Here is a 26,434-nt window from a genome sequence, read left to right on the forward strand (position 1 = left end):
TGGGGCGCAGGGGGTAGAGCGGCGCGCGGCGGGCCGGGCGCGGGAAAGGGCGCGCGCGCGCGGGCCGGGCAGTGGGCGTGGCCGGGGGGGCGTGGCAAGGGGGCGTGGCGAGGCGGAGGCGTCCACAGCTCTAGACACGGTTCTATTTTATTACGGCAAAGGTGAAAAAGCCACCTCGGCCCAACAGGCAACCAGTAAAATTTATCCCAAAAATAACTCGGTACAAAACAGGTCTGCGTCAGAATTAAAAAAAACCTTTACAGGAGTTTAAAACCTATCCCAGAACGTAAAGTAAAACAAATCCACCGCGGTGTGAGTGGCCGCCGCGCCGCCCCCTCCCCGGCAGCCGGGGCCGGATCCGAGTCCTTCCCTGCGCCCACCGCCGCTTTAGCTGGTGTCCATCTGCAAGAGAGGAGAGGAGAGGGGACGTCACCACGCGCACCGCGGCGCCCGCCGCGTCCCACCGCGCCCAGCCCGCTTCTCCAGAGCTGCCCCGCTGCGCTCCCCCCGCCCCACCCGACCTGCGGCAGAATAACTCTATTTACGCATCCCCGGCGCCAAAGACTGTTCTAAAACACCAGGCATCCCCATGCTGGTTTTTTTCCTCAGAATTCTGCTCATCCCACTTCAGTTTCACCCCATTCCTACAACACCGACCCCGCTGTCATCGCGTACACACGCAACCTCAGTTCTCTATCAAGACTCTAATCTGGCTGCGGCACAGAGAGGTCTGAGCAGCAAACGGCGGACGCGACTCTGTAGGTGAGGGCTCGTGTCCACCATCAGCATCACCGACCTTTCCTCTGGTAGCATCCACGTCGTTATTTTACGTGGTTCTTTTTGTTTTTCCATTTCTGCAGCCCATTGTCTCTGTGGGTTTAGTTATGCAGCTCCTGTTCCCCATGGCTGTTCCAGCTACGGAAGAGCCTGCCCTACGCTGGCCCCAGCAAGTGGGAGAGCTGGAAAAGGGGCCGTTTCTTGGCTCTCAGTTAACAGTAGCTGACAAAGTGTTCTGCAAAGTAAAGCCAACTACCGGACCAAGGCACTGCTCCGCTTTAAAGGGAGACTGCTTTAACCCAGTGACCTGCAAAACCCTTTCTCTTTCCTGCCGGCTCCAGGCTGCCGATGTTTACCAGCATGAGAAGCTGCGGGGAGCCTGTACTCAGCGCCCGAGCAGCACTTACCCTGGCATTGTAAGCATCCAGCTGTGCATCTAGTTCTTCTGCGGAGAGTTGCTGTTTGGAAGTTCTCCCAGCTCCTCTGCCTCTCCCTCTGTTCCCACCACGAGTACCTCGCCTGTTGCCTCCTCCACCACCAAATCCTCCTGAACCACCGCGGTTTCTGGTCATGCCACCTCTGTTTACACTGTGATTTTTAAAAAATAACTGGTTTAGTGCATTTTGGTTACCCCAGACAGGCACGCAGAAGTTTGCCAAATGAGAGACGGATCCACGTGCCCCACACAAAGAGGGGCCAGGCATGTTCCCGCCCCGCGCTGACCAGGCACAGGGACGCCCGCGGCCGTGCGGCATCTCACCTCTGTGCTGGTCTCCTCTGTGTGTCGATCTGTGATGTGACCAGCTGGATGTTCATGGGGCGCCCTGGAGGAAGAGCAGCCCGTCAGCCTGCGTGCGGGACTCGGGCACACGGGCTGCTCCAGCCAGTGAAATACCCTACAGAGACAGCCACACACTCACCGTCCAAGGGGACGCCATTGTACTGCTTCATCGCTTTCAGAGCATCTGCCTTCCTTTCAAAATGCACGTCCGCTGTCCCTAGGCTGCGGCCAGATCTGTCATAGTGCACAGCTGCCTTCTTCAAGGTCCCAAACTCTGCAAAGAGCTCCTGAGAAAGAGAAGAAGAGCGCACACGTCCATCAGCGCTGCAAACACCGCACAGCCAAGAGACAGCGCTGGCAGTTGCGTACACACAACTGATCTCAGCAATTGCAGGCACTTTTCAAAACATCACTGACACTGACAAGAGGAGCACAAGCCCATCAGACAGATTTCGGAAAGTTGCCACAGGTCGCAAAACCAAGTGGGACTTCACATTCACCACTTGCAGGGTGCACATTTAGTCAGCGAAGCAGACTCAAGAGAAACCTCAGGTCTTTTTGTTGAGGCTGAGTCAATGGGGAGACTAAAAATAACCCAGACGCTAGTCCATTTCATAGACAAAGAATGATCATGGTTGCATTGTGCTGAATTATTTTTCCCTTTTAAATCTTTACTAGACCAGGTGCAATTTAAAAACAAAGCCCATTAGGAATACACCCCAAAAACTGAGAATAGGAAGAGCTCTCTACTGAAGTACGTAATTTGCTGTCACGAAGGATGGAAACGAAGAGGCAGCAACGGAGCCACCCATCTTGTTTCACAGGCGCTACGTTTAGAAAGTCAACAAGGACACCTCATCTTGGCGAGTTTCTGCTACGCCCCGTGCCTCAGAAGCAAAACCCCTACACCAGAGCAGCCAGGGGCGCCCGAAGGGACAGGCCACCTTCTCCAGCATCTGCTGCAAAGCCCGACGACCACTCTCTCTGCGAGTCACTGCCCAAGCATCTCAGGGAGCACTAGACAATAGTCTTCCACTTCCTAAGCCAGCAGCACTTCAGGCAGGGCTGACGGCCAGCTCCCCTCTTGGACTTATTCACCAGAGGTGAACATTACACGGCACTCGACAGAAGGTTTCTGGAAGAGAGCACAGTCCCAGCACGGCGGAGCTCAGCCACAGCTCCAGAGCTCCCCTGGGCATAGTGGAGAACACAGATTCCTCCCCGGCAGCGGGGAACACTCAGGGAGGGACGCCGTGCAGCTCCTCCACAGCAACGCACCTCCGAGGTTCCTTCCAGCCAACACAGCACCCAAGCTGTGCTGCACCGCAGTAATGATGCGATTAGCATGGAAACAAAGAAAGGAATCACCACATCTTAGGCAGTGCTAAATTATGGGATGAGTAGTAACAAATAGATGCAGCGCCATTAAGTTGGCTTTCCTGCTAAATAAACCATACGTGGAAGTTTGTCCACACCTCAGCACAAGCCAGCAGCAGAGAAGGCGAATCTCAGCCACCACACAAAGCGCAAGAGCTGGTTAAGCTGAGGTGACTTCACGGAGTCACGTTTTACACATTGGGGCCTCACTACAACAAACAAGAAACTTATTTAAACCAAACCTGAAGTTACATGAGAAAAAGAGCTGGTTTTGAGAGCATTACCCAGTAACTAGGTGACCTGAAAAAGCTCACTTGCAATTCCCCAGGCACAGCCAGATCGGCACATGGAGTAACTGGAATGAATTAACTGATTAAGAAAAATAAAAGTGTGTGTTTGTTTCTCCCTGGTGAGGATGCGAGGATCAGAAGCCGATTTAAAAGGAGGTGCTTTGCAGCGTGCCCAAGCCAGCACAGCCCCAGTGGGGACGCGCCTGGGGTTTGCAAATGTTTATTTCTGCACAACTCATGGCCCACCAGTGACCATGCCCCCGTGGCCAGAGGAGCACAGCGCCTCAGCCCCTCCTGACCCACACAGCCCAGGGACAGAGTGCACCGCACACCCGACGGAAAGAATCCGGCAGGTTCTGGCCCAAGACACGGCTGAAACGAGGGATACGACAGGCAGCTCATCTGGAGGACAGAACATAGCAGGTACCGCAGGCACTGCAGTGCAAGGGAGCACGCTCTCCCTCACACAGAACCCTTCCACTTACACTGATGGGCACATCCGTAGGAACACCTCGACACTCAACAGAACATGACTTTAACAAAGCTGTGCAAACAGGTCCCATAAAACCAGAACAGGCAGATGTACGCGCTGTGCAGTTACAAAATTTCTGCAGTTACGCAGCTCTTGAGAGCTTAACACTGTTCAAATTCTCCAGCCACAGCTGGATTCAGCCCCACAGCAGCGTTCTCCCACCCCTGCGCTGTGGCAGAGCCACTCACAATGCGCCCAGCTACAGCCCTGCAGGAGACGGCGGCTCTTCCGAATGGCAGCCCCTCGAGATCACCAGACCCGCCGCAGGACAGGGTCCTTAGTCCTCCAAGCCCCAGCAAAAGGCAGAGCCCATTCATCCGGGGATCCCCCAGCGCGCCCAACACCCCCGCTGTGAATTAACCCCCCCGCGGGGCCGCCCCCCAGCCCCACCTGTATGTCCGCATCCGAGACGCCGAAGTCCAGGTTCGACACGAGGAGCTTCCCGCCGGTCTCCACGCCGGCCCCCGCCCCGAAGCCGCTGTCGAACAGGTCGTGCTGCCACTTCTCGGGGAGCTGCTTCGGCTGCAACGAGACCGGCACCTCGCTGAGCGCCGCCGGCGAACCGCGGGCCGCCGCCCGCCCGGCCGGGAGCGGACAAAGGGCCGCCCGGCGGGCCCGCCCCCCGCCCCATCCCGCCGCCGCCGCCGCCCGCCCCGCCGAAGGCCCGGCCCCGGCCCGCTCCCCCGCCGCGCCGCCGAACCCCGCGGGCGGCCGCGCTGCCCGCCCGCCCCCGCCGCGCTCCATACCCGGCTGTAGGGCGCGGGCCGGTTCCTGCCGCCGCCCCGGGCCATCACCGGCCTGTTCCGCACGGGGCCGCCGCCGCCCGCCCGCCCGGCTCCCACGCCGCCCCGGCCGGGCCCGCCCCCGCGGGTGGCGCCGCCCCGGCCCCGGCCGCCCCGGCCGCCGCCCCGGCCGGCCCCGCGCTGGCTGCGGTTGAGCTTAATGATATCGTCCAGGGACATGTCCATCTTGTCGGCCATGATGGCGGCTCCGCTCCGGGGCCTGCACTTCCGGCCGCGCTGCGCCGACGCCGGAAGCGGAAGGGGGGGGGCCGGCGGCGAAGGCGCGGCGGCCGCGCGCGCGCCTGGCGGGGCCGGCGGGGCGGGTGCGGGACTTCCGGCGGGGCGGGATGCGGGTGCGCGTGCGGAGCTGGCATGGCGTCGCCTCCTGGCTGTGGGTGGCCAACGACGAGAACTGCGGGATCTGCCGGATGGCCTTCAACGGCTGCTGCCCCGACTGTGAGCGACGGGCGGGCGGACGGGCGGGCGGGGTGGCCCCGGGCTGGGCCGGGCCGGGCCTGACGGCGTGTCCGTGCCGCAGGCAAGGTTCCCGGAGACGACTGCCCGCTGGTGTGGGGGCAGTGCTCGCACTGCTTCCACATGCACTGCATCCTCAAGTGGCTGAACTCGCAGCAGGTCCAGCAGCACTGCCCCATGTGCCGCCAGGAGTGGAAGTTCAAGGAGTGACAGCCGGTACCGGCGCACCCGGGGGGGGACGGGGAGGGGTGCGGGGAACGACGGGGACGGTGCCCGCCTGCCGCCGCCGCTTCGCGCTCCCGGCTGGGCCGCCCTCAATAAACGTGCGCCCTCCGCCCGCCCCTCCGGTGTCAGGTGTCGTTCTGCGCTCGGGATCGGTGCCGGGGGCGGGAGCGGGGGGTGTCGGTGCTGGGCCCCGGCCCCTCGGTGACCCGAAAGCGGCTGCGGGCCGCCGGCGAGCGGCTCCTTCCCCGCGGAGGGCGGGCGGCGCAGCGGGGCGGGGGCGGGCGAGGCGGGACCCCCGCCCGGCTATAAAGGCGGCGGCGGCGGCCCCGGAGCGCTGCGCTGCCGCTGGCACCATGCGCGCTGCCCGGTGGCTCGGGCTGGGGCTGCTGCTCTGGCTCTGCCGCCCCGCCGAGCCCTGGTACAGGCTGCCGGCCGGACCCCCCCACTACTCGGTGGGCAGAGCCTCGGGGCTGCTCTCCGGGTTCCGCCGCCCGCCCCACGCCCGCCGCTCCGGCACCGACGGCACCGCGCTGCTGCCCGGTCAGCCCGACCGGCTCCTCGCCGCGGTGAGTACTGGGGCCGTCCCCGGGTGCTCGGTGGGGACTGGGGTCGCTCCCCGCGGGATGCCGGACGCGAGCTGTGCCGGGGTGGGACCGGGGTCCTCCACCCACCGGGGCTCGGCTGGGACACCGGGGCTCCCCCCACCAGCGCCAGCCGGTGCCGCGCATCCTGGGGACCCCGGTCCCTGCTGATGGTCTCCCTGCAGGCACTGTGCGTGACGGATGTGGCCCCCGAGCCGCGGAGCTGCCGGGTGCTGCCTGGAGCCCCCAGCGCTCTCCAATGCAAGGCGGACGTGACCGTGTCCTTGGACCCCGGGGAGTGTGCGGATGCCTGAGCCGGCAGCGGTGTCTCTGTGGTGATAATAAACGTGCTTGGGCTGGCTCCATCGCGTCTGTCCTTGCAGGGGAGGGAGGTGCTGTGGGGTGGGGGGAGCCCCCTCCTGTTGCCCCCCCAGCTCCCTGAGCCCTGCGGGGGCTTGTCTGGGGCTGGGGGCTGCCCTGGGTCAGGCCAAACAAAGCCAGGGACGGGCTGGACATGGCGCTCGGGGCTCTGGAGATGTTCCGGGTGAGAGGGCAGTGACAGCTCAGCTGGGGGTGTGAGGGGTGGCTGCAGTAGGAGCAGGGCTGGATCTGAGCACGGTCCCCAGCCTGCGGCTGCTAGGGACCCCGGTGTCCCCAGGAAGTCCCTGGGCAGCCCCATCCCTTGTCTCCTCGAGGGCATGGTGGCAGGGGCTTGGTCAGCCAGCTGAGTGCCCACCTCCTGCCACCCACTTCCACTCAACGTCTGGGCTCCACCAAGCTACGGGGAGTCTCAACAGTGCTGGGGTGGCTCTGGCCTCACAGCCCCTCTCCGCCCGGGCCCCTGGGGGCAGCCATTCCCCCAGTCGCAGGTGCTGCAGCTGCTCAAACACCTGGCAGAAAAAAAAAATCACTCCCTGATCATGACCGGCAAATTGTCACCCTGCTATCAGCCCCAGGGGCCAGCCCGACACCCGTGGTGGCCACAGGGCACGGCGCAGGGAGCCTGCATGGGCAGCACAGCACCAGGCGGAGCTGTGGGGAGCAGCAGGAACTGACGGGGCTTTGCTGGGCGGTGAATGACCGCAGACAGGGCACTGCCATCCCCGTGTCACCCCGGTCAAGGAGGGCCCCGCTGACCCCCAGCACTGCAGGTCACCCGGGCACAGCCCCCGCCTGGTACCGGGGCACCCTGGCTGTGCTCTGGCAGCAGGACAAGGGCTCGGTGACAAGAGTGGGGTGGCAGCAGCCCCCTGACACCAGCGGCTCGGTGGCAAGGTCCCCCCCGCCCCAGGCATCTGGGGGGGATACTTCTCCAAGGGCCAAGGTTGCAGTCCCTGTGTGGGTCGTCAGAATACCGCACTCTTTATGAACAGAGCACACACACACCTCCCCCCCAGCTGCAGCCCAGCCCCACTGAGGTCCTGCCGCGCTGCCCTTGGCAACACTCTCCCCCTCTCCAGGGTACGGCCAAGGCAGAGGCCGCTGGTCCCAGGGTCTTCCCAGGGAGCCAGATGGGCACCAGGGCCACCAACCACCATGGGGGACATGACACAGTGTCCCTGCCACGGCACCCACTGGAGCTGCCGCAGGATGCCAGCACCCACCTCTTAAGTTCAGCCCTGTCTCTGAAATCCCAGGGGCAGCACCAGTGCTGTGGCGGCTCAGGACCGGGCAGGCAGCCACAGCCACAGCGGTGTTGCCACACAAGTGTCCTGGGTGCAGCCACCCTCCTGCCCACAGTGGTGACATGCTGGCTCAGCACCAGCCATGGTGCCGGTGCCACCACTGGTGACAAGTGGCTGCAGAGCCCTAGCCTTCCCTCCGCAGCAGGACGAATATGCCAGCGCAGCAGGACCAACGCACTGCGAGGAGCCGGGGCCGGGCTTTGCCCAGGGCAGCAGCGGCTGATGGTGACGCGCTGGGCATCAAGGTCCGCTCACCCCATTGCTCCTTCCGTGAATGGCTACCGGGGCCCTGGGGACAAGCCCCAGCCTGGCTCTGGGGCCCTGCACCATGGCAGGGTCCTGGCTGCTCTTAACGAGATTCAGGGCACCTGCCACAACTGTTCCAGTCAACTAGTTCCCGTTAGAGAAACGTCGGGTGCTCACTGCAGGCTGCATCGCGACGGGGGGAGGGCTCCTTGGGAGGGGTGCAGGAACCAGCGTCTTGAGCTTCTGCGCTTGAGGGAGAGAAACAAAAAACAAAAAAAAAAAAAAGAAAAAAAGCAAACCAGAGAAAACAAAGTCACAAACTTGAAATTAATTCAAATTTTTTTCTCCCTATTTTAACTCCACGCTCATTTTCGCCCTTGGGACTCACAGGTTGTCAGTAAACAGACACTTAGAAGAAGGGCCCAGAGGCACTTGGAGAACAGAACATCATATGCAGAAGTTTTCAGAGTAAACTCAGAACTGGCTCTTGGAGGCCCCGAGGAGCAGCAGCTCCACCGCGCTCCAGCTGAGCAAGCGAAGCTGACGTTTCCACGCAAATAAGTTGTACCAGCGGGCAAGCACCCGCGCATGATGAGAGCAGAAATAAAGTACTTTCGTCATTTTTTTAATAACAACGGTACCTGTTTAGGTCCCAGAGGCAGCTCATTTACATGCAAATGCTCAGCCCGGGATAAATGCGTCACCACGGCTGAGTTGTTTGTTTTTCACGACAAACTCTTCGGCAGTCTCTGTGGAAGGGGGCCGCAGGCTGCAGAGGGGTCTGAGCGCTCGGCAGCCGCGGGGGTGTGTCTGGGAAGGGGCTGACAGCTTGGCGTCGTGGCTGCTTCAGGGGCGAGGAGAAACTTTGCGCGCTCCGGGAGGCAGCGCTGACGAAGCAGCGGGGTCCCAGGAGGGCACAGAGGGAGATGGGGTTTGCGACACCTCCCCAGCACGATGGGGGTCCCACCACGCGTCCCCTGTGCCCTGCCGTGCAATGCTGCGCCCCGCAGCAGGGGTAGCGCCGGCCTGAGCCGCTCTGCTCCACGCTGGGACTCATCCCGCTCCCCCCCACCAACTGCGGCAGGATTGGGATGGGGCTCAGCCTGGTCCCACAGACCCTCAGGAAGCCGAGACCCCCCCAGCCAGCACGGACTCACCCCTGATTCCTGCTGGGGTGTAGCTGAACAGCGAGCCAGGGCACAGCTTGCAGAGCAGCCCCTTCAGTCAGGGGTGAATCCCCAACAGCAGCCGCCATGTCCTTTGGTCAGGAAGGGAAAAGCCCTGGTCCCATCCGAAAGCTGCAGCAGAGCAGCTGCTGCCCAGCACGGACAAGCAGCAGCAGCAAGGGCTCACCTGGGCCCCCCGGGAGGGAGATGTCCCTTCCCCAGACGTTGGGAAGTGTCTCCAGCCAGGCAGGGGGTCACAGCAACAGGCATTCCACCTCCCCCCAGCCGGCAAGGCAAGACCTTCCTCCAGAGGAAGCACCTTCCTTCTCGCCAAAGAGGGCGGCAGAAGTTTGGGATCCCTCCTGCACCCCCCAGGGCTGCCCTTTCCTCTCCTCCAGCTGCAGATCTCCCCACAGAGCCCGGGGGCAGGAGAGCCCAGAGTACGAAGTGGAGCACAGCCACCAAGGCTGGGAGCAGCAAGGACCATCCGAACAGGAGCATCTGGGGCTCAGCAGCCGCCTTGGGGCTGGAAGGGAGAGCTGGGAGGAGCCCAGGATGAGCGGATACACTCCCGGCATCACCTGTGCTCAACGCAGCGCAGGGGTGGGATGCTGTTCCTGCCGCAGGCACCTGAGGGGCTCCAGCAGCATCGGGAGAGGACAAGAGGCTCCGAGTTCTCCAGTCCCTCCTGCCGGGGGCTCTGTGGGAGCATTCCCACACAGGCGGGCATCTTGGCTCTTGTCGTGGATGACACATTCATTACTGAAATGCCAATATGCAAACACAGGCTCTGGGATTAGCAACGATGCAGCCGTGAGATCCCGAGCTCCACAGCTGATCTGTCCCTGCCAAGGCTCTCCTAGACGCTGCTTTGGCATCGCGATGCACCAAGCCATCAGCAGAATTCAGGTCACCTCCTCCCTCCATACCCACCATGGTTATGAGCCCACTGAACTGCTGAGACGCTCACCTTTCCACTGCAAAGTCTGCTGCAATTTTAGTGTCCAGAAAACGTAAAAGCCCAGAAGACAGCAAAGACAAGACCCCCTCACACAGTCTAGTTCAATTTTCTAGTGAATTCAGCAAAAACCTCCCCCCACAGTGAGAACAAATGGCTGCTTCTAGCCAGAGTGATCCCTAACCCCTGCACCAGAACAAACCAAACATGTCCCAAAGCTCCGTCCAGGCTGACCAAGGGCAACTCGTTCCCGGGCCATGGCAGCCTCCCCCCAGCTCCCACCAGAGATCCCGGGAGGAGCCACTGCAGAGGAGTCTCTGGGCAGGGGACAGGCCCCATCCTGCTACTCGGGCTCCAGCCCCAGAGAGACCAACACTGTACTCTTCAACATTTTATTAATGATCAGCAACAAAAGTTTACAACAGAGAAGACAACAGAACTGGCGTGGAAGGACCGTCCCGCGCAGCGCAGGGAGCGGCCCAGGACACCCACCGCAGCACCCTGGAATGTAAGAGGCAGAAAGGGGCCCGGCCCAGCACCCTCCTCCCCAGGCCCTGCTCCTCCCCGCAGGGCCAGCGTGCTGCGTGCCGGCCCTCGGAAAACAGCCGTGACATTTCAGCCGACACAGTCCCTCCCTTGGGCAACCCATCGGGCAACAAGGCGGACGCTGGCGGCAGCAGCAAGCAGGGCTCCGAGCACGGTCTACAGGCAGCGCCGGGTCCTGCTGCCTCACGACAGGAAAAGCTTTTTGCAAAAGCCCCCAGCGTTCCCACGCCTCGTGCGGAGAAATCCCTCAAACCCACCAGGGAAAGGGCAGAACTGGGGGTCCCTGGGCCACCTGCCCCTTGCAGCAGCCACTGCGCCACAGATGATTCACCGGCACCAGTCACAGTGGAGAGAGGCTTTACCCAGCTCAGCCCCAAGCAGCTTCGGGTCGGGCACTCGCGCCGAGGCAGCGGCTGAGAAGAGGCGACACAACGAACCCCAGGGCACATCGGCACCTCCCGCAGCCGGCCCAGCGACGGCTCAGCGCCCCCAGCCCAACGCTGTCCGGTGGAACCAGGGGTGCCGTATCCCTTCCCGGGGAGGCCATTCCCGCCAGTCTGTCCAGCCGCCCCCCACCACCCAACGGGACGCTCTGGAACACGGATTTGGGCCAGGACAGAGAGACCTGGAGGGGCAGAAGGGGCCTGTGCGGCCACTCTGTTTCCCTCCTGCTAAAAGCCAGAAATGGCAGAAGGTAAAAGCACATCAACATGTTAAAATATTAGTTATAATTAAAACCGTTTGTTGGTTTTTTTTTTTTTTTTCCTTTTGTCAAATCTCCTCCTGGGAAAGGGGACGGGGGCTGATTAATGGAGGAAAAGCTAGGCAGCAGGATCCTGACTCGTTACGTCTGCATAATTAGTGCAGGAGGAGCTAGGACAGAAGAGGGTAGGACAGGACATCCTACGTGCCGGCAGCAGTGTCCCCGTTCCGGGGTCCCCTCTCGAAGAGCTCTCTGCTCCCCAGGAGGGGGAGGCTGTGGCGCTCGGCGACCCACACGTTGGCTCTCTGCCAGCCTAGTGCTTCTCCTCTTCCAGTCTCTTCATGGCCTCCAACACTGCCAGCTCTTTCGCTTCCTTCTTCTGGTTCCTAGCTTCAAACTCCAGCCTGCATTAATCACAAAATGCCATGAGATTCTCATCCATACGTATTTCTAGTAGACTAAAAGCACCTGGAGCAGGGTAGCACTGCTTCTCCTATGCTGCTTTGTCCTGAGAGGACTTCAGAAACCTCACCAGTAACCCCCAGCCTCCTCTGAGAGCCAGCACCCAGACCTTACCACAACCGTTACCATAACTCCACAGTCCTAGGCTCCCACACTGGCCAAACAAGACTTACTTCTCCCTCTGCGGAAGACGCTGCTCTTTCATACTTGGTCTGCCCTGGGACAGACAATTTAGTGCCATAATACTGAAATCAAATTTACCACTGACCTGAGCCAAGGTCACTGAAGGTGACGGGCTCAGGCCTAAAAGAGCAAACTCTGAAAGAAGCAACGTGCTAAATCCCCAAGAACATAGCAAGGAAATTCTATCATTAATAGAGGAGGAAAAATAATAAAACATGCTGTGAAGCACATTCTAGTATAGTAGGGTTTAGCTATTCCTTTTCCCGTACAGTCCAGTACTTCCACATTTAAGCAGCCCATCCAAGCTATGGAAGATGAAGGACCAGTTCACTGATTCTGTGCCTTTAGATACCCCCTTCTCTTCCTGTTTGATCCCATTAATTAGTCCTCAGACAAGCTGGATGGGACAGTATGCAACAGAACTGGGAGACGGACAAAGCCAACCTGTTCTTGATGATTCTTTGCACAATTAAATCTGTGGTGAGATTGCTGCCACTGTCCACCAGCTGGAAAATGCCGCGTCTCTTCGGTTCCTGTGAACAAACACACCGGACTCAGCTGTGAAAAACATGCAGGACCTCTGGGTTTACAGCTCAGGAGCGAAAGCTGAGCAGAAGTCACGGCAGGTCCTGTGGGCACCCAGCCAGGCATGACACAAAACCATCTCCTAGGAGGCAGAATAAATAACTGCTGAAAGCAAAGCTTCATGTACAGGGGAGCTGCCCAGGACTGGCACAGAGCAAAGATTACAGGATTTCTTATTTTGCCATGAAGTCACCAGAAACAGCCAAAACAAAACAAAAAAAAAAAAAAAGAAGAAGAAGAAGAAAAAGAACGGAGCTGTTGTGAATGATTTACAGGCTCTGCTCCAAGTAGCTACCCTCAGGGTGGATTAAAAACAGCACCACCTGCCAAGGACTTGCCTGGGTAGCATCCTTTGCCATACGGATTCTCAGCTCAGGAACACGAACAAAGCCATGTGGTATCTGTCAAATGCTGACAAAGAAGCATGGACAACAGCAGTCAGTAACTTACCTCATACGGATCAGAACCGTCCTTGTCTGGTACCACCTCAGTCATCCCGTGGCACACAAGTGTTACCTGGAGAAGGACACAAAGTCGCTGACAAGATCCAAAAGATGACAGGGACTTTTCCTGCAGCACAGCCTGGAGATCAGCAAAGCCACCCTCCTGTACCAGGCCTGGCAGTCCACCTGGAGCTCCTGGTAATCCTGCTCAGCAGGATCATCTCTGTTCTACACCCCTGTGTTTTCCTGCACCACTTTAGCTCCCTAAGCACATCACACCCCAACATCTTCACGTACATCTATAGGCAAAGACTCTCACCCTGAAGTGATCCAGCAGATCAGCAGTGACAGCGTACGGGGCTCCGATCACCACTTCCGAGACATACTAGAAAAGAAACCAGGTAAAGAGTCCAGATTTGAAAGACAAAAATAGAACCAAAACAGAGGCCAGCCTGCTTCCTAAACAGGCTTGAACACATCATCTGATCATAGAGTCAGCAACCCAAATGAGGGAAGAGGAAAGTGAATTTAGCAGCCACTGCTTGTCGCATAGCAGCTTTTTGTTCCACTAAAGAATATGTTTTCTGGTACTGCATATACAGCAAATCCAAGAGTTAATTGCCCAAGGCACACAGTTCTGGGCCTCCCCACATTTCTTTCCCAGGAATTTTCTGCCCTGCTGCAGGGAGCGGAGTTTTCTACAAGAACACAGCGGTAGAGCAGAGCAGCACTCTGCAAGGCACCCTGCCTTTCACTGCCCGTGGAACAGAGGTGGATGGCTTCAGCAGCTCAGGCTAGCCAGGACGACAGAGGGGCTAGCGATTCCTCCCGAGAGCATGCCAGCACCTCTGGCAGCCTGAAGGGATCAGTCTTGTCTTTGCGTTCTCAGTGCACGCCAAAGAACTCACGCAGGATTGTTGGCTACAGGTGAACACCACCCAGCTCCAGGAGGAGCGCAGGGGCACCCACCCTACAGGCACTTACCCTACAGGCCAAGACGCTGAGCGTTCTCTCGTGGATGTTCATGATGGGATAGTTCTTCCCTTTGTAGCGATTTACTTCCTAAGGCAAAGCACCAGGCACAATTAGAAGAGAGACACAGCAACGCCCTTTCCCTCTCACTTTCTCCCAACATGAAAATCCTGTATTGGCCAATACATCCCTTTCTTCCAGAGCACAGCCTGCTTGTTTCAGAAAGCACAGGGGCCAAACTGCTCTGTCTTTGGACAACATTACATACAGACCTGATCAAAGTGCAGCCCAGCAATGATGTAGGGTTTCTCTGCCAGCTGGTGAACCTTCTCCAGGAAATCTACATGCCCAATATCTGTAGACCTGTTTAAGGAACTGAAACTAACATGGAAAACAGGGAAAGGAAGACAGAAACAGATGCACTGAAAAAATGCAGTGGGAGACAGGAATCCCAAGGATTTCATTTTTGCATTACTTGTCTATGTCCTAACAACAGTTCCCTCCTTCCGCCTCAGGCTCCACAGGTTCTAGGCAAAAGCCAGACATCTTTTCAGCTTCACCTCACATGGACTCAACTTTGCCTCTCTCCAGAATCTCTACCTCTTTCAGGTGTTCCGGCACAATGCCTCAAAGACCATCCCAGGGATGAAGCATCTGCTCCAGACGCCCTGTGCAGTCAGCTGGTCTGTGACAGACAGTCCTCAAGAGGTACTAGAGCGCGAGCACTGGAGCATTGAGAGTATCCAACTGTCTTCCTGAAATCCTCCAACAGCCACAAATCTCTCTAAGGAGATTTAGAGAGGAACTGTAGCTCCTTTCTCAGTGTCCTGTGACTAAGAAACTTAAGAAACTGCCAGTAAGAACTCCTGCCTCCTCCCTCACATGCACACCTACAGAAAAGGTGGGGGGGGGGGGGGGCGGGAAGAAAAAAAAAAAAAAAAAAGAGGTAAATATCCTAGTCTGGTGCCTCAAAACAGGAAAACATCAAACAAAAAGACCAACGCTACTTTCTTGACAAAACAGAGTCAAGGATACGGAACAGATCAAAGGCTCCGGCCACGTAGATGATAGTGTCTCCTGGCTGTGGTTCCTTCCCTGATGCAAACTGAATGATCTTCTGAGATGTCTGTAGGAACTGTGAGACACCAGTCCAGGGACTGTGACCTTTCGGCCCCTGGGAAAACACAGACCCCACATGTTTCTTTTTCAGGCTCCAGGAGAGGCTTTGGACAACACACAGAATGCAGCTGCAGGCAATTTGCTAGCCTTCATTTGCTAGCAAGTACTACAGCTCCTAGCAGCTTGGACTTTCTACATTCCTGACACCAAATATTTATGCAATCTCATGAAATCCCTTTTCACTCTATCAAACATGGTCTAAATCATCCCCTCAACAGCCAGCTAAGGAGATGCCGAGAGAAAAGCTCAGGAAGGAGGAAAGCAACAGGGCAGTCTCGGATTTCCAGGAGAGGCAAGACTTACTAACGGAGACAACACACAACCTACTCAGGCTCTTCTCCAGCCCGAAGGCAGCCTACCCGTTCCCCCGGACCAGGGCTGGCAGGGGATCACCCACAGCTCCAGCAAGGGCCAGATCCCAGGACCGGTGAAACCGAAGACGGAGCTTTATCCCCGCCATGTGGCAGTTCTGGAAACAGCCATCGAATCATCAGCTCCGGCCCCTGCTTCGCTCCCTCTCTAAAGCAACCGGCGCTACAGGACTTGGAAGGAAGGAGACAACTCGGCAAGCCATCCAACGGCAGCATGCAGAAGGGGGCTCAGCTGGCAGGGTCATGCAGGGACCTGGTGCACAGATATTCTCCCCGGATCCAAGCACCAGGAAACAGCCATGCTGGAACTACAGGTCCCATAAAGCCTGCTCAAAAAACCCAATGTGGTGGAGAACGCAGAGGATGATTCAGCCTGGTCAGCAAACCCCTGTTAGTAAAAGACTTACTCAAGCCACAGGCCCAGATGCTTGTTAATCAGGGACAACCCAACACCCGGGGCAGGGGGGAAGCTCTTTGGAGGTAGTCCAGGACACAAGCTGGCCACAATGGCAGAGAGCCCCAGGAGAAGTGCGCTGAGATTTGAAAACCAGGCATACTAATTCTGCAGTACAGCATGCTAGCTACGTGCCTGCCACATAAACCCTTCCCAGACCTAATGCAACACCTTTAACAACACGAGCGCTAAAAGGAGCATCCACAGAGGCTGTCCCTGCGCTGGAACTGCAGGCACTTCGGTCCCAAAGGAAGCGGCGATACAGAATTTACACGCAAGCCAGAAAACTAGTGAAGGCTCAATGGGTGCAACAGCTCTATGGCATCGCTGACGTACAGTTCACTCGCCAGCCCTGTGCAGCCACTCCTGCCTATTCCACTGACTACAGCAGCTACTTTACGGGAGGGCAGATGTTTAACTGAGGTTACTACTAAATGCGACACAGGCCAGAAAGCACATTTTGAATCCTTCTCAGACAGGACAACAACCAGACGTCCACGACCAGAACTCACGTTACCTTCCCAAAGTTGTCAGTGTGCTTCCGATAGTCTAGGTCCTCATCCTGAAGGGAGATAAAGAGTCAAAACGTTTAAGCACTCACATAGCTCATCCAACCAAGAACACGCTTGTGTGGGGCAGAAGTGCCAGGAAGTCCAGGCTCAGGTTGCACATCATTGATCCTTGGCACTGAATGCTGACAAACTAGTTAATATCTAAACCAGAGTCGTGTCCCAGCATGAGTGAGGTGAAACATCCTCATCTGATCCCAGCCTGGCACCACACAGTGACGGTGGTTCTTGCCCAACCTGCAGACCCGATGGCGCTGCACGCCTACGTCCTGCCTCGACTATGCAAGCCCCTAACAGGACAGCATCCCTCCTCCTCCTGAAGACACTCCACTAGGGACAGGCTCAGATCTCTGCAGACAGACAGTAGCGCTGTGCCAGATGTTGGTGTGAACTTACACATTAAGGCTAAGCCAACCTAACAGCTCAGCACATAAAAGACCTCCCTCTACCCCTGAATTCTCTCATGCGTCCCTCGTCTTGTCCCTGCTGTTATCTAGGTGATTCTGTTCTCTGGATTGCTTGTTTACCAAGTCAATTAAACTCATTAACCAACATAAAACTACTTCCTTTATTTTTCTTTGGTTAGGTTGTCTATCTACCAGGTAGTGAGCCAAGGAGACTCAAGAAAGGTCCAATAAGACTAGAGACAGCAGAAGGCAGAAGCAGGCAGCTCAGTGGGAAGGAAGAGGACTTTCCAATTCTAGCAGCACTGGGCTGCTAGATCAATGTGGCTGCACCATGTAGTTTCACCCTCGCAGAAGCCATAGGCTAGCCTGTAGTTCCTGTAACACTCCTGAAGCCCACACCAATCATGAGGGATCGAAGCTTTTATCCCCCCACACCTTTCCAAAGCAGCGCAGGCCGAGATCACACTGTGATCTCAGACAGGATTAAGCAAACATAAGCAGGTTGTTTTGCTGCCACTGCCCGTAATCTGCTTGCCAGTTCTCCGTGCACCTAGGAGCCAGACCCAGGAGCTCTACTGCCATTTGGGACAGCAAAAGGAAAGAGCTGGCGTATGCCCTGGACTCCAAACTCCCACCCAAAGCCCTCTGACTCACTATGTTGCTGTGGTGAGCCTTAGTCATGAGCAGCATACGGCCAACGAGGTCAGTAGTGGACACACCTTGGGTGCGTTTGCATTCCCTGCAGGGAGACAAGCAAAGGATAAAGCAGAAGCCACAGGAGCGTGTGCCTCTTCTCTTCCCACCGTTACCACAGGAACACCCACGACACCTGACAAATCCAAACCAGGGACCGTCCTGAGAAAGTCTTCCTTCTACCTGCTCTTGATATAACACTCATTTGCTGAGCCTCTGCCTCTTCTTCACACCACAGCAACTGCTCATAGGAGGAAAACTTACCTTGCACAGACTTCCCAACAGAGCTCACTCCCAGCAAGGCTTCAGGACCAGAACTAGCATTTGCCCGGAACAGGAAGCCCCTGCCAGTTGCGAGTCTGCAACACTTCCCAGAAGCCAAAATAGTGTGAGCAACTGAAGCTCTGAGACACGTTACATCAGAATTAAAGTGTGACCTGAAGAGAGCTGTGTTTCATCTGACTTCCCTTCAGGGCATGAACTCCCAGAAACTCTGTCCAAAACAGGATAAAAAGGTAAATAGCAATGGGTTACCTGTATCGCCCTGCTGTCTTCACTTCCTCATAAGTGTCCTTGCCATCTATCGTTAAGGTGATGTCATCTGCAGGGAGATAAAAGCCTCAGAACCGCACCCCAAGCCTTTTTGCACAAAAACTGGTGTAGAACGACAGCAGCAGCTGAACAGGTCCATCGCACAAGCCAGACCAGAACTCCTGCAGTCTGAATCCCTGTGCACACACATGGGATCCATCCTGCACCCCATGGAAACGTCAGGGGTTTGCAAGACTGCCCTATCCGTGGAGATAAGCATATTCCTGGATGATAAACACCATCAACCACAGGGTCCCATGTTTTTTAGATAGTCCAGAAAATCTGAGCCGGCTGCCCTTGCAGTGAATCCAGCAGCAGGAACGACTGATTTATTGCCTGAATGACAATAACCAGCTACCATCAGTCTCCGTATTAAAAACCACCTTAACAACTTCTCTAGGACCGGTTTTAGCTGTTGGTTCATCTTGCAACTTTTTCAGTCAATTAAACAGTCCTCCAACAGCCAGTTCGCCCCCTCAGCGATGGCACTTCTACAGTGACATCAAGCCACCCTTGGACAGAGTTAATTCTGGTGGTTCTTTGGCACGGTTCCTAACTCTTATCTACAAAAACACCTCTCATCTACTTTCAGTAACAGTATAAAACCTTCACAAGTGAAAACCTAAGCTGGCTTTCACCTGGCAGAACAGCCAGTTTGCAGTGCTGGCAGCTGAGGAGCATTCTCCCTCACGCATCTGGGTGGCACGATGAGGGCGCAGGGGCAGGAGAAGAGAACATGCTGTGGGCACAGCTCTGCGTGCCAGGGAGAGGCAGAAAGCAGGTTTGCTGTCTGTCACCTCCCCAGTTAAGCTCAGCTATTTCAAAACTTATCTTTTGCAAAAACGCAGCCTGGCAAAACTGCAGCGTGCGAGGGTATTGTTCAGGTGGAAGTACTGAATGATTTGGCAGCGGGGATAAATGCAGGGAAACTGGAGCAAAGGCCACCGGCGCTTCTCTGTTGCCATAATCCCTCACCAAGTCCAGTAAGGGGTCACGTGCCCCAAACACATGTCCAGGGCAGGCAATGAAGTTAACAAGGAATTTGGTAATCACCCTGTCCACGTGAAAAAGCGTATCTATCTCATAGAAGATTAATGATTTCTTCACATTTAATTAGATACTTGGCTCACCGATGGCAGGTGGCTGGGATCAGAGGAGGAAGAAGATGTAAAATGAGCGCAAAGACTACTCCTGATTAAATGAACAATACCTTCAGAGGGGTAGGGAGGAGGGGCTGAGGCTGGATGAACACGAGAAGCAGTCCCAGGAAGGGACAGAGTACAAAAGCAAGAATGTTTCCTCAGAACACTGGTTCTCTCCAGTGACTGTAAACAGAAAGTGTTCATAGTAAGAACTAGGACTCTGACCACACGGTCAGCTAAGCCCCTGAACAGCTTATCAGCTGGATAAAGAGAGAGAAGCTTTTAGAGCTGATCTCATCCCAGGATAAGCAGATATAAACCTGATTGCATTTCTGCACACTTACCTTTTTAACAGCATTTTTCATGTTTAAGTTTTGTAAATTACTTTTCCCTATGCACAAATTTCTGCTTGTGCTAAGGGCAACCTCAGGATAACTGTCAGACAACACATTTCACCTTTGTAAGTGAAAGGGATGCTTTAAACCAAGGGATCTGGCCACTCTTAGGGTGCCTGGCACATAGACATATTTCTCCAGAACAGGAGTAGCCATTCTGCCCAGCGCAGGTGTTGGTAAGGCAGACCTCCGCTCATGAGGTATCTGCCCATGGTCAGAAAGTTCCTCGGTTTGCAGCAGGGAAATGAGGAGCACACAAGACCCGGAGGGCCTGTGTTAATACAGCTATGGCTTCAGAATACCACTCACCACCATGCACACAGAAGTCACAGTTATACTTGTCCAGGGTTTCCAGTGTGGTGACATAGGGAGCTCCTGGAGCAATCTCATCCACCCACTTGATGGCTTGCACCATTTTGTACCTCTCGTCCTGCGTAAAGACAGGGGGGCCCTTGTGCTTGGCAATCTCCTCTGGGCAAGAAACAGAAAAACCCAGTTAGAAGCACATACTACGGCTACAAAGATGCCCACCTAGAGCAGCCGCACTCATTTCACGAGTAGGTGAACCTCACTGTGGGCCTAGATGCTGCCTGGAATGGTTTGTGGTAGAGAAGGAAGCCACAGCTAGATCAGAAAATATTGTAATTCAGTTGCATTTCCTAAGCGCGTGACAAGGGCCCTGGAATTCACTCGGAAAGCAAAAGGTCTCAGCATCCCCCTGTACTCAGACGCTTCCTACTGGGGGGACCACCTGGGCCTCTTGGCAGCCCCCGAGGGGAAAATTCCCCTTTTAAACAATATCTTCATGCTACGCTTGGTTTGTGCTAGAAAATATACATCCATAAACCAATTTAAAATCCATCCTCACATGCAAGAACTAGTTCCTAGCGCTTAACTCTCAGGCTCTAGGGAGATCTTAGAGCCCCTTCCAGTCCCTAAAGGGGCTCTAGGAAAGCTGGGGAGGGACTCTTGATCAGGGAGAGGAGCGATAGGACAAGGGGTAACGGTTTTAAACTGAAAGAGGGAAAATCTAGATGAGATCTGAGGAAGAAATTCTTTGCTGTGAGGGCGGTGAGCCCCTGGCCCAGGTTGCCCAGAGAAGCTGTGGCTGCCCCATCCCTGGAGGGGTTCAAGGCCAAGCTGGACGGGGCTTGGAGCAACCTGGGCTGGTGGGAGGTGTCCCTGCCCAGGGCAGGGGGTGGCACTGGGTGGGCTTTAAGGTCCCTTCCCACCCAAACCCTTCTACGATTCTAGGGACTTGAAACGAGTTTTGTCCGCACAGTAAGTTGTTTTGGAATATCAGTTCTGCAGTGCGCACCAGCAAACCACACTGCTTTTCAAACGGTTCAATTGTTTTTACAGCACAGAACACAGATCACCCCTCAAAAGGAAGCCTGCAAGCTCTGAACCCCCCAGCCCTCACGCCAGAAAGCACGAAACGGGCAACTCTGCTCCTTTACCCAGGGAAGATACTTTCCTTTAGGAGGCTGCTGCTCCTTGAGGAGATGCAGGAAGAAGCCCGCTTCGTATCGGGATATTTCTGTTCTCTCAGGGCTAACACTGCCCGGAGATTCTAGAGGCAGCACGAGGTGAAAAACTGCGAAAACCTCTTACCGTCCGTGTGGACTCCAACAATCAGATAATCTCCCATGGCCCGAGCCTGGCGCAGCTGGTTGGAGTGGCCATAGTGCACCATGTCATAGCTAGAAAGACAAGGGCCGCTCAGTGCGGGGACACGGGGCGCGCCGTGCCGGGCAGTGGCAGGGGGTGACCTTCCCCCCCGCAACGCTGTCGGGGACCGGCCCCGGGGCTCGGAGGTTCGGGGTCTCTGCTGTCAGGCGGCGACCGGCCACTCACGGGGAGGCGGCGGCTCTCTCACGCCGCCATAACCCGCCCCGGCCGGGGACGGGGCTGCCGGGCTGGGTCCCCCCCGACTGCGCGCCGGGTCCGGCTGCAGCCCCGGGCGCCCAGGACGGTACCGCCGGCAGCGCTGGGGAACCGGGGCACCGCGGGCCCGAGGCCGCTCCCGGCGGCGGAGCGGTCACGTCCCGCTGCCGCCCGCGGGGCCCGGCCGCGCCGCGATGACAGAGAAGCCGGAGGCACCATGGCAGCCAACACGGTTTATTCCCGCCGCCCGCCCCACTCACCATCCGTCGCACCAGACGCGCACCGGCCGCTGCGCCGCCGCGCCGCCCGCCGCCGGGCCGCCGCCGCCCGCCGCCCCGTTGCGCAGCATGGCCGCGCTGTCACCGGCGGCGCCGCCCGCCCGCAACCGAGCGAGCGGGGCCGCCGCCCGCCCCGCCCCGCCGCGCCGCCCGCCCGCCCCCGCCGCCATCTTGGGCCCGCCCGCCCTCAGTGGCTCTTCCTGCGCCGGGCGCCCTTGGCGCAGCCGCGGCCCAGCCAGCCCCCGGCCCGGGCGGGCGCCTCCGCCGCTTCCTCCTCCCGCGGCGGCTCGTCGCCCGGCGGCCGCTCGTCGCCCGGCGGCGGGGCCACCGGCTTCCGCGAGTGCGTGCCTTCCTCCCCGGGGCGCAGCGGCTCGGCCAGCGCGAAGATGGGGTCCCTCGCCCTGCGGAGAGAGGGGGACCGTGAGGCGGCTGACACCGGCCCCCGGCCCCGGTGGTCTGCCCCGGGCGCAGCCGCCGCAGGGCTGCGGGCTGCTCACCGGTCGTAGCGCGGGATCTCCAGCCCCAGCTCCGCCATCAGCAGCCGCATCACATCGTCGCAGCGGCCGTGCAGCTTCAGGGCAGCCAGGTCGTCCTTGGGCGTCCACTGCAGGGGCGACAGCAGAGCCGCGGCTGCGGACACCTCCCGCGAGCAGCGGGGGCCCTGCCCGGGATCGGGCCCCGGATCCGGCCAATGTCCGCACCCCGCAGAGACAGGCTCGCCGCCCGCCAGCGTCCCCTCGGCCCCTCAAACCCTGCACAAATGGCCCTCACCTGCAGGTTCACAATATACAGCTTTGGACGACGAGTGGGTGGCTTGCTCATGCACCAGAGACGGGGGTATTTTTTCAAGACCTGCCACAAAATAGAGATGATCAGTACAGCCAAAGGCACGCGTAACTGCAAACCGTATCAGCGAGAGGAAAAGGAATGTATTACCAGGAGGGGAAAGAGGGAGGAAGAGAGACTATCACAGATGGTGGGCGAATCCTGACACCAGAGTTTACAGTTGTCTGTTTGGGAGGAGACTGCTCAGCACCAAGGTGTATCACCAAGAGGGAATGCTGCTAACAATCTTCACCGAGTCTCTAAAGTTACCTTTAAGCTGGAACCCAGACAAAGAATCACATCTGCTTTGCTTGCAGCTTCTGTTGCTGCTTCCCAGTTCAGGGGCTGCCTCAACGTCCCCTTCTCCCCAAAGTGGACGATTGTATCTCTCAACTGCGCCCCACACTTGTGGCACATCCTGCCAGTGTGATGCCTGTGCAGGGCTGTGCGCTCCGTCACATCAAACACTCGCACGTACTCTCTGTTGGGTGTACAGGAAGTGCAGACCTGGTGCGGGACGACAGCAAAAAAGCAGTTACATCATCAGCATCCAGCCCGTGAAAGGCCAGGAGCCAGCCACTTCTCTCAGAAGAAAAGCACTTTTGGGGGGATAATAAAATGGAAGCAGTAGAAGGGATCCATCAGGGATCAGACGCTGACTTGGAAAAGCTTGGAAAACCTCCACTAGCAAGTGGAATTACAGACTATGCCACAGGAGTGATTTCAGAGAAGGTCTGAGGAACAGTAGCTGGAAGGAGAAGGCTCTAGCAAGTACAGAACACTTTGTTTTGGCACTTGCTATCTAGTTCACCCCAAATCTGATGGCCTGAAGGTATGAACTAAGCAGAGGCTAGCCCTTGTACTAATTCTTGGGCTAATGAGAGAGAAATAGTTTACATGATCATCTTGTGAGGCCGCTAGACAATAACTTTATCCTGTTCTGGCTGCTCACCTCTATGTACATGTTTCCATGAAGCTCAGATATTGCTGCTCGGGGTAACCCGCTCCGCAGGTGCAGCCCATCACAGTTTTGAGACACCACATGCTGCACCTTGAAGAGAATAAAACAGAGCTAACACACACACACAGAAGACTGAAAGTATTACTCAAATGCAGGTGACGTGTATGTCTCAATATGCACCAAATAGCCCTGTACCTCTGAGCAGAACCCACAGAAGAAAAGCGTGGAGAGCAGACCTTTGGGAAAGCTAAATGAAAAGACTCCTCCTGCTAAACAGAGCTCTACTGGCTCTACTGGTCCCCAGACCAGCCTCACCGGGAGGCAAATACAAGGTGTTAAAGAAAAGGCACCAGGGGAAAACCTGCCAGAGCTACAGTCTGGAGCTAGCCTAACAAAGGCTCAGCCACACGTGAGCACAGGCGCTTTTCCCTACATGGATGTGTGGCCTCCTGAGTAAAAACAGTCGTTAGGCAATCTCGTGAAAAGCTTTTTTCCCCTGGTGGGTTTCATTTATCATACTTCAGACAGAGGAGCACAAGTGAGGTGAGGAAAAAATATCTTACCAGATTATGCTTGTGTAGGCAGGCAATGCTCATATGGGTGAGCGTGGGCTCTGCCTCGCTCAGGTCTGTAGCCCTGACAAGAAGCAAGGAAATAAAAGAGGTTTTTTTTTTTCTTGCCATTAATCTCTCTCTCAGTATCAGCTTTCTGCTACACAACTCAGAATTTGTCTCCTTACCTGATGCTCCTGCCCTTCTGCAGCAACGTCCATATGCCGTTAGGGCCTCTGTAGTCTGGGATTGATGCTGCCTGTGTTAGCAGGGGAGGAAAAAGGAGGCCTGAAGGGAAGGTTCGTACCCCGTGTCCACAAACACATCAACCCGGTCTCACCCAGGACAGCCAGATACACCTCACTCACAGGTGCTTTTTCATTCACTCCAAGTTTTCTAGCACAGTGGTTCCCTAATTGCAGGAAACCCTTCTTTTCATGTGTTTTCTCTCTCTCTTTCTAGCATCTCTTCTCCTGCCTTACAGCTCTCATTTTCACCTCAATATTTATTTTCTTCAATTTTACTGTCAAGGAATCCCTCCAGAACTCTTTTTGACTCTTGGTACTTCCAATTTCCCTACATAGAACTCAATTCTTGAAGCTATCCTTATTTTCACCGGACTGATTTCTGGTACCTTGCACTCATTGTTCTTTAGCAAAAAAAATTGTGACATTAGCACTCATACACCTTGCCCAGAATCATGCTCAGTATCAGCACAAACTGTAGAAAAAGGAAAAGAAAAAGAAGGTTCCCGTCTCAGACTTCAGACAAAGGTGACGTATGTCACATTAGAAGAGGCAGAACCAGATTTCCGCTTTCCCAGAGGCCACTGAAACCAAACATTTCTTAAAGCATCATTTATAAGTTCTGATAGCCACCAGCTACTCCTGCTTGTCCGTTAACACAGGCAATGTTAGTTAGCTAACTTCTTTTTTAGGTTTTACACCAAAAGTAGTTGAAGAGACTTGAATGAAGTAAGACTAGAGATCTCCTTGTTTAAGAAGCGCATTCTTCACACGGTCGCAGAGGTGATGCAGCCTGGGAATTTCTTGGGCAGCAGGCGCAAGCCCGGGATGCAAACTAGAGAACGTCCTGGTCACGGGTTGCAGCGCAGCAGCGTTAATGTAGCAGCCCAGACTCAGAACACGCATCACGTAGTCATTTGGAAACCACAAAAATAGTCCAAACAATATCGCAACACTCCTGAAGGAGCTCCCAAAGCTCCAGCCACTCACCCCCAAAGAATCCTACCGTACTGATCCCGGCTCCTGTATAGATGACAAGGTGCTTGGCATTCCGGACAGCAGCCGCCAGCTCAGTCACCTTTCTCTTTAACTCCTCTGGTTCATCACACACCTAGAAAATAGAACTGGGCAAGTTCACGTGTTTCTGAGATACAGTGCATCGCTGAATCGGAGGAACAGGGAGCTCCCTGCAAGTTTTCATATGTGCCTAGCTGAGCCAGATAAAACACCACCAGCATTATCAGAAGTGGTTTCTAAATAAAATAATATGGGCGTTGTCCACAGGAGGCCAAGGGAAAAATCTTCCTGGAGAGCGGTGCGTGCAGATCCGCCCTCCCGAGACATGCCCACGTCCAGAAAACCGCACGCATTTGGAAAACACACGTTTGGAACCTGGCAGCCGCTGAAAGCAAGGCTGATGCAGAGACAAACCGAGGGCAGCCGCGGGAGGCCGCAGCCCCGGGGGCCAGCGCCGCTCCCGGTGAGGCGCCTCAGCCGTTTTCCACCGCGGCCCACGCAGCCGCCAGCCCGGAGACCTCATTCCGCCCCCCACACACACCCGGGAGCGCAGGGCTCCTCTCCCCGCGGGCCGCTCCCCGCGAACCGAGCGGCGGCTGCAGAGGCGGGATGCCGCCGCCCGGTGCCGCCCCCGGCCGCCCACCTCCTCCTGCCGCCGGCGCAGCCGCTCGCGCCGCTTGCGGCGCCGCTCCAGCTCCCGGACGATGTCCTCGCTCTCGCTCAGCGCCTGGCACTCCTCGGGGCTCCGCTCCGCCGGCGGCTTCCTCCAGATGCGGGACACCTGCCCGGTACAGACGGCCGGTCACGGCGGCCCGCGGCGGCGGGGCGGGGCGGGCCGGGCTGTGCCGTACCTGTCTCCGCCGGTCCCGCTGCTCCTCCTGCCGCAGGATCTCGGCGCGCGCCGCCGCCTTCCGCTCCGAGCGGCTCAGGCTGCCGCCGGCCGCCATCGTCCCGGAAGCGCCCCGCTTCCGCTGCCGGCCGCCCCGCCGCGGCGCCGCTTCCGCTATCCGGCGAGAGCGGCCGCGAGCCACTTCCGGCGGCGCCGCCCCGTGTGCGACAGCGCCCCCCCCGCGCCGCGGCGGACCGCGCCCCAAGGAAGCG

The 26,434-nt window shown here is 57.0% G+C and overlaps 5 protein-coding genes across 7 annotated transcripts; 2 read left to right on the top strand and 3 right to left on the bottom strand.

The window, feature by feature from the left end:
* Positions 1–129: 129 nt before the first annotated feature.
* On the bottom strand, positions 130–4,766 carry ALYREF (Aly/REF export factor). The gene is made up of 6 exons (XM_063351888.1): positions 4,504–4,766; positions 4,148–4,279; positions 1,698–1,845; positions 1,538–1,601; positions 1,185–1,365; positions 130–402 (listed from the first exon to the last, which is right to left on the bottom strand). The coding sequence occupies exons 1-6, from the start codon at positions 4,735–4,737 to the stop codon at positions 388–390; spliced, it is 774 nt and encodes a 257-aa protein (XP_063207958.1). The 5' UTR covers positions 4,738–4,766; the 3' UTR covers positions 130–387.
* Positions 4,767–4,826: 60 nt separating this feature from the next.
* On the top strand, positions 4,827–6,144 carry ANAPC11 (anaphase promoting complex subunit 11). Of its 2 annotated transcripts, XM_063351892.1 has the most exons (3): positions 4,827–4,995; positions 5,078–5,229; positions 6,005–6,144. In XM_063351892.1, exons 1-2 carry the CDS (start codon positions 4,887–4,889, stop codon positions 5,221–5,223), a joined length of 255 nt encoding a protein of 84 aa, XP_063207962.1. In that variant the 5' UTR covers positions 4,827–4,886; the 3' UTR covers positions 5,224–5,229; positions 6,005–6,144. The 2 variants fall into 2 exon arrangements, with proteins under 2 accessions (XP_063207962.1, XP_063207961.1); XM_063351891.1 differs by lacking the exon at positions 6,005–6,144 and having other exon boundaries at positions 4,828–4,995; positions 5,078–5,265.
* NPB (neuropeptide B) lies at positions 5,592–6,133 on the top strand. Its single transcript, XM_063352474.1, has 2 exons — positions 5,592–5,804; positions 6,005–6,133. The coding sequence occupies exons 1-2, from the start codon at positions 5,592–5,594 to the stop codon at positions 6,131–6,133; spliced, it is 342 nt and encodes a 113-aa protein (XP_063208544.1).
* A 4,108-nt stretch (positions 6,145–10,252) lies between the features above and the next one.
* PCYT2 (phosphate cytidylyltransferase 2, ethanolamine) lies at positions 10,253–21,850 on the bottom strand. 2 transcript variants are annotated; one of them, XM_063352009.1, is made up of 13 exons: positions 21,717–21,850; positions 21,184–21,272; positions 19,879–20,040; positions 17,976–18,042; positions 17,403–17,487; positions 16,290–16,334; positions 14,804–14,942; positions 14,041–14,123; positions 13,781–13,858; positions 13,116–13,181; positions 12,804–12,869; positions 12,213–12,301; positions 10,253–11,527 (listed from the first exon to the last, which is right to left on the bottom strand). In XM_063352009.1, the coding sequence occupies exons 1-13, from the start codon at positions 21,803–21,805 to the stop codon at positions 11,437–11,439; spliced, it is 1,149 nt and encodes a 382-aa protein (XP_063208079.1). In that variant the 5' UTR covers positions 21,806–21,850; the 3' UTR covers positions 10,253–11,436. The 2 variants fall into 2 exon arrangements, with proteins under 2 accessions (XP_063208079.1, XP_063208080.1); XM_063352010.1 differs by lacking the exon at positions 16,290–16,334 and having other exon boundaries at positions 21,717–21,784.
* Positions 21,851–21,899: 49 nt separating this feature from the next.
* Positions 21,900–26,430, bottom strand: SIRT7 (sirtuin 7). The gene is made up of 10 exons (XM_063351969.1): positions 26,185–26,430; positions 25,977–26,114; positions 25,323–25,427; positions 24,260–24,330; positions 24,084–24,156; positions 23,512–23,610; positions 22,830–23,066; positions 22,506–22,586; positions 22,232–22,338; positions 21,900–22,135 (listed from the first exon to the last, which is right to left on the bottom strand). Exons 1-10 carry the CDS (start codon positions 26,278–26,280, stop codon positions 21,922–21,924), a joined length of 1,221 nt encoding a protein of 406 aa, XP_063208039.1. The 5' UTR covers positions 26,281–26,430; the 3' UTR covers positions 21,900–21,921.
* Positions 26,431–26,434: the final 4 nt, after the last annotated feature.

Source organism: Chroicocephalus ridibundus, chromosome 14 (assembly GCF_963924245.1).
Source record: "Chroicocephalus ridibundus chromosome 14, bChrRid1.1, whole genome shotgun sequence".
NCBI lineage: Eukaryota > Metazoa > Chordata > Aves > Charadriiformes > Laridae > Chroicocephalus > Chroicocephalus ridibundus.

Bases quoted from the DNA above. Each gene is read 5' to 3' on its own strand.
- SIRT7 (XM_063351969.1), bottom strand. From the start codon at position 26,280: ATGGCGGCCGGCGGCAGCCTGAGCCGCTCGGAGCGGAAGGCGGCGGCG. The intron at 25,428-25,976 runs GTGGGCGGCCGG...TCTATTTTCTAG, and splicing joins TGCGCCGGCGGCAGGAGGAG to GTGTGTGATGAACCAGAGGA. The intron at 23,611-24,083 runs GTAAGATATTTT...ATTCTCTTCAAG, and splicing joins GCCTACACAAGCATAATCTG to GTGCAGCATGTGGTGTCTCA.
- PCYT2 (XM_063352009.1), bottom strand. From the start codon at position 21,805: ATGCTGCGCAACGGGGCGGCGGGCGGCGGCGGCCCGGCGGCGGGCGGC. The intron at 21,273-21,716 runs GTGAGTGGGGCG...TTGTCTTTCTAG, and splicing joins CGCGTCTGGTGCGACGGATG to CTATGACATGGTGCACTATG. The intron at 12,870-13,115 runs GTGAGAGTCTTT...GTCCTTCTCCAG, and splicing joins ATCTGCTGGATCACTTCAGG to GTAACACTTGTGTGCCACGG.
- ANAPC11 (XM_063351892.1), top strand. From the start codon at position 4,887: ATGCGGGTGCGCGTGCGGAGCTGGCATGGCGTCGCCTCCTGGCTGTGG. The intron at 4,996-5,077 runs GTGAGCGACGGG...TCCGTGCCGCAG, and splicing joins CAACGGCTGCTGCCCCGACT to GCAAGGTTCCCGGAGACGAC.
- NPB (XM_063352474.1), top strand. From the start codon at position 5,592: ATGCGCGCTGCCCGGTGGCTCGGGCTGGGGCTGCTGCTCTGGCTCTGC. The intron at 5,805-6,004 runs GTGAGTACTGGG...GTCTCCCTGCAG, and splicing joins CCGACCGGCTCCTCGCCGCG to GCACTGTGCGTGACGGATGT.
- ALYREF (XM_063351888.1), bottom strand. From the start codon at position 4,737: ATGGCCGACAAGATGGACATGTCCCTGGACGATATCATTAAGCTCAAC. The intron at 1,846-4,147 runs GTGGGGCTGGGG...TCTCTTTCTCAG, and splicing joins TCTCGGATGCGGACATACAG to GAGCTCTTTGCAGAGTTTGG. The intron at 1,366-1,537 runs GTGAGATGCCGC...TAAAAATCACAG, and splicing joins CAGAGGAGACCAGCACAGAG to TGTAAACAGAGGTGGCATGA.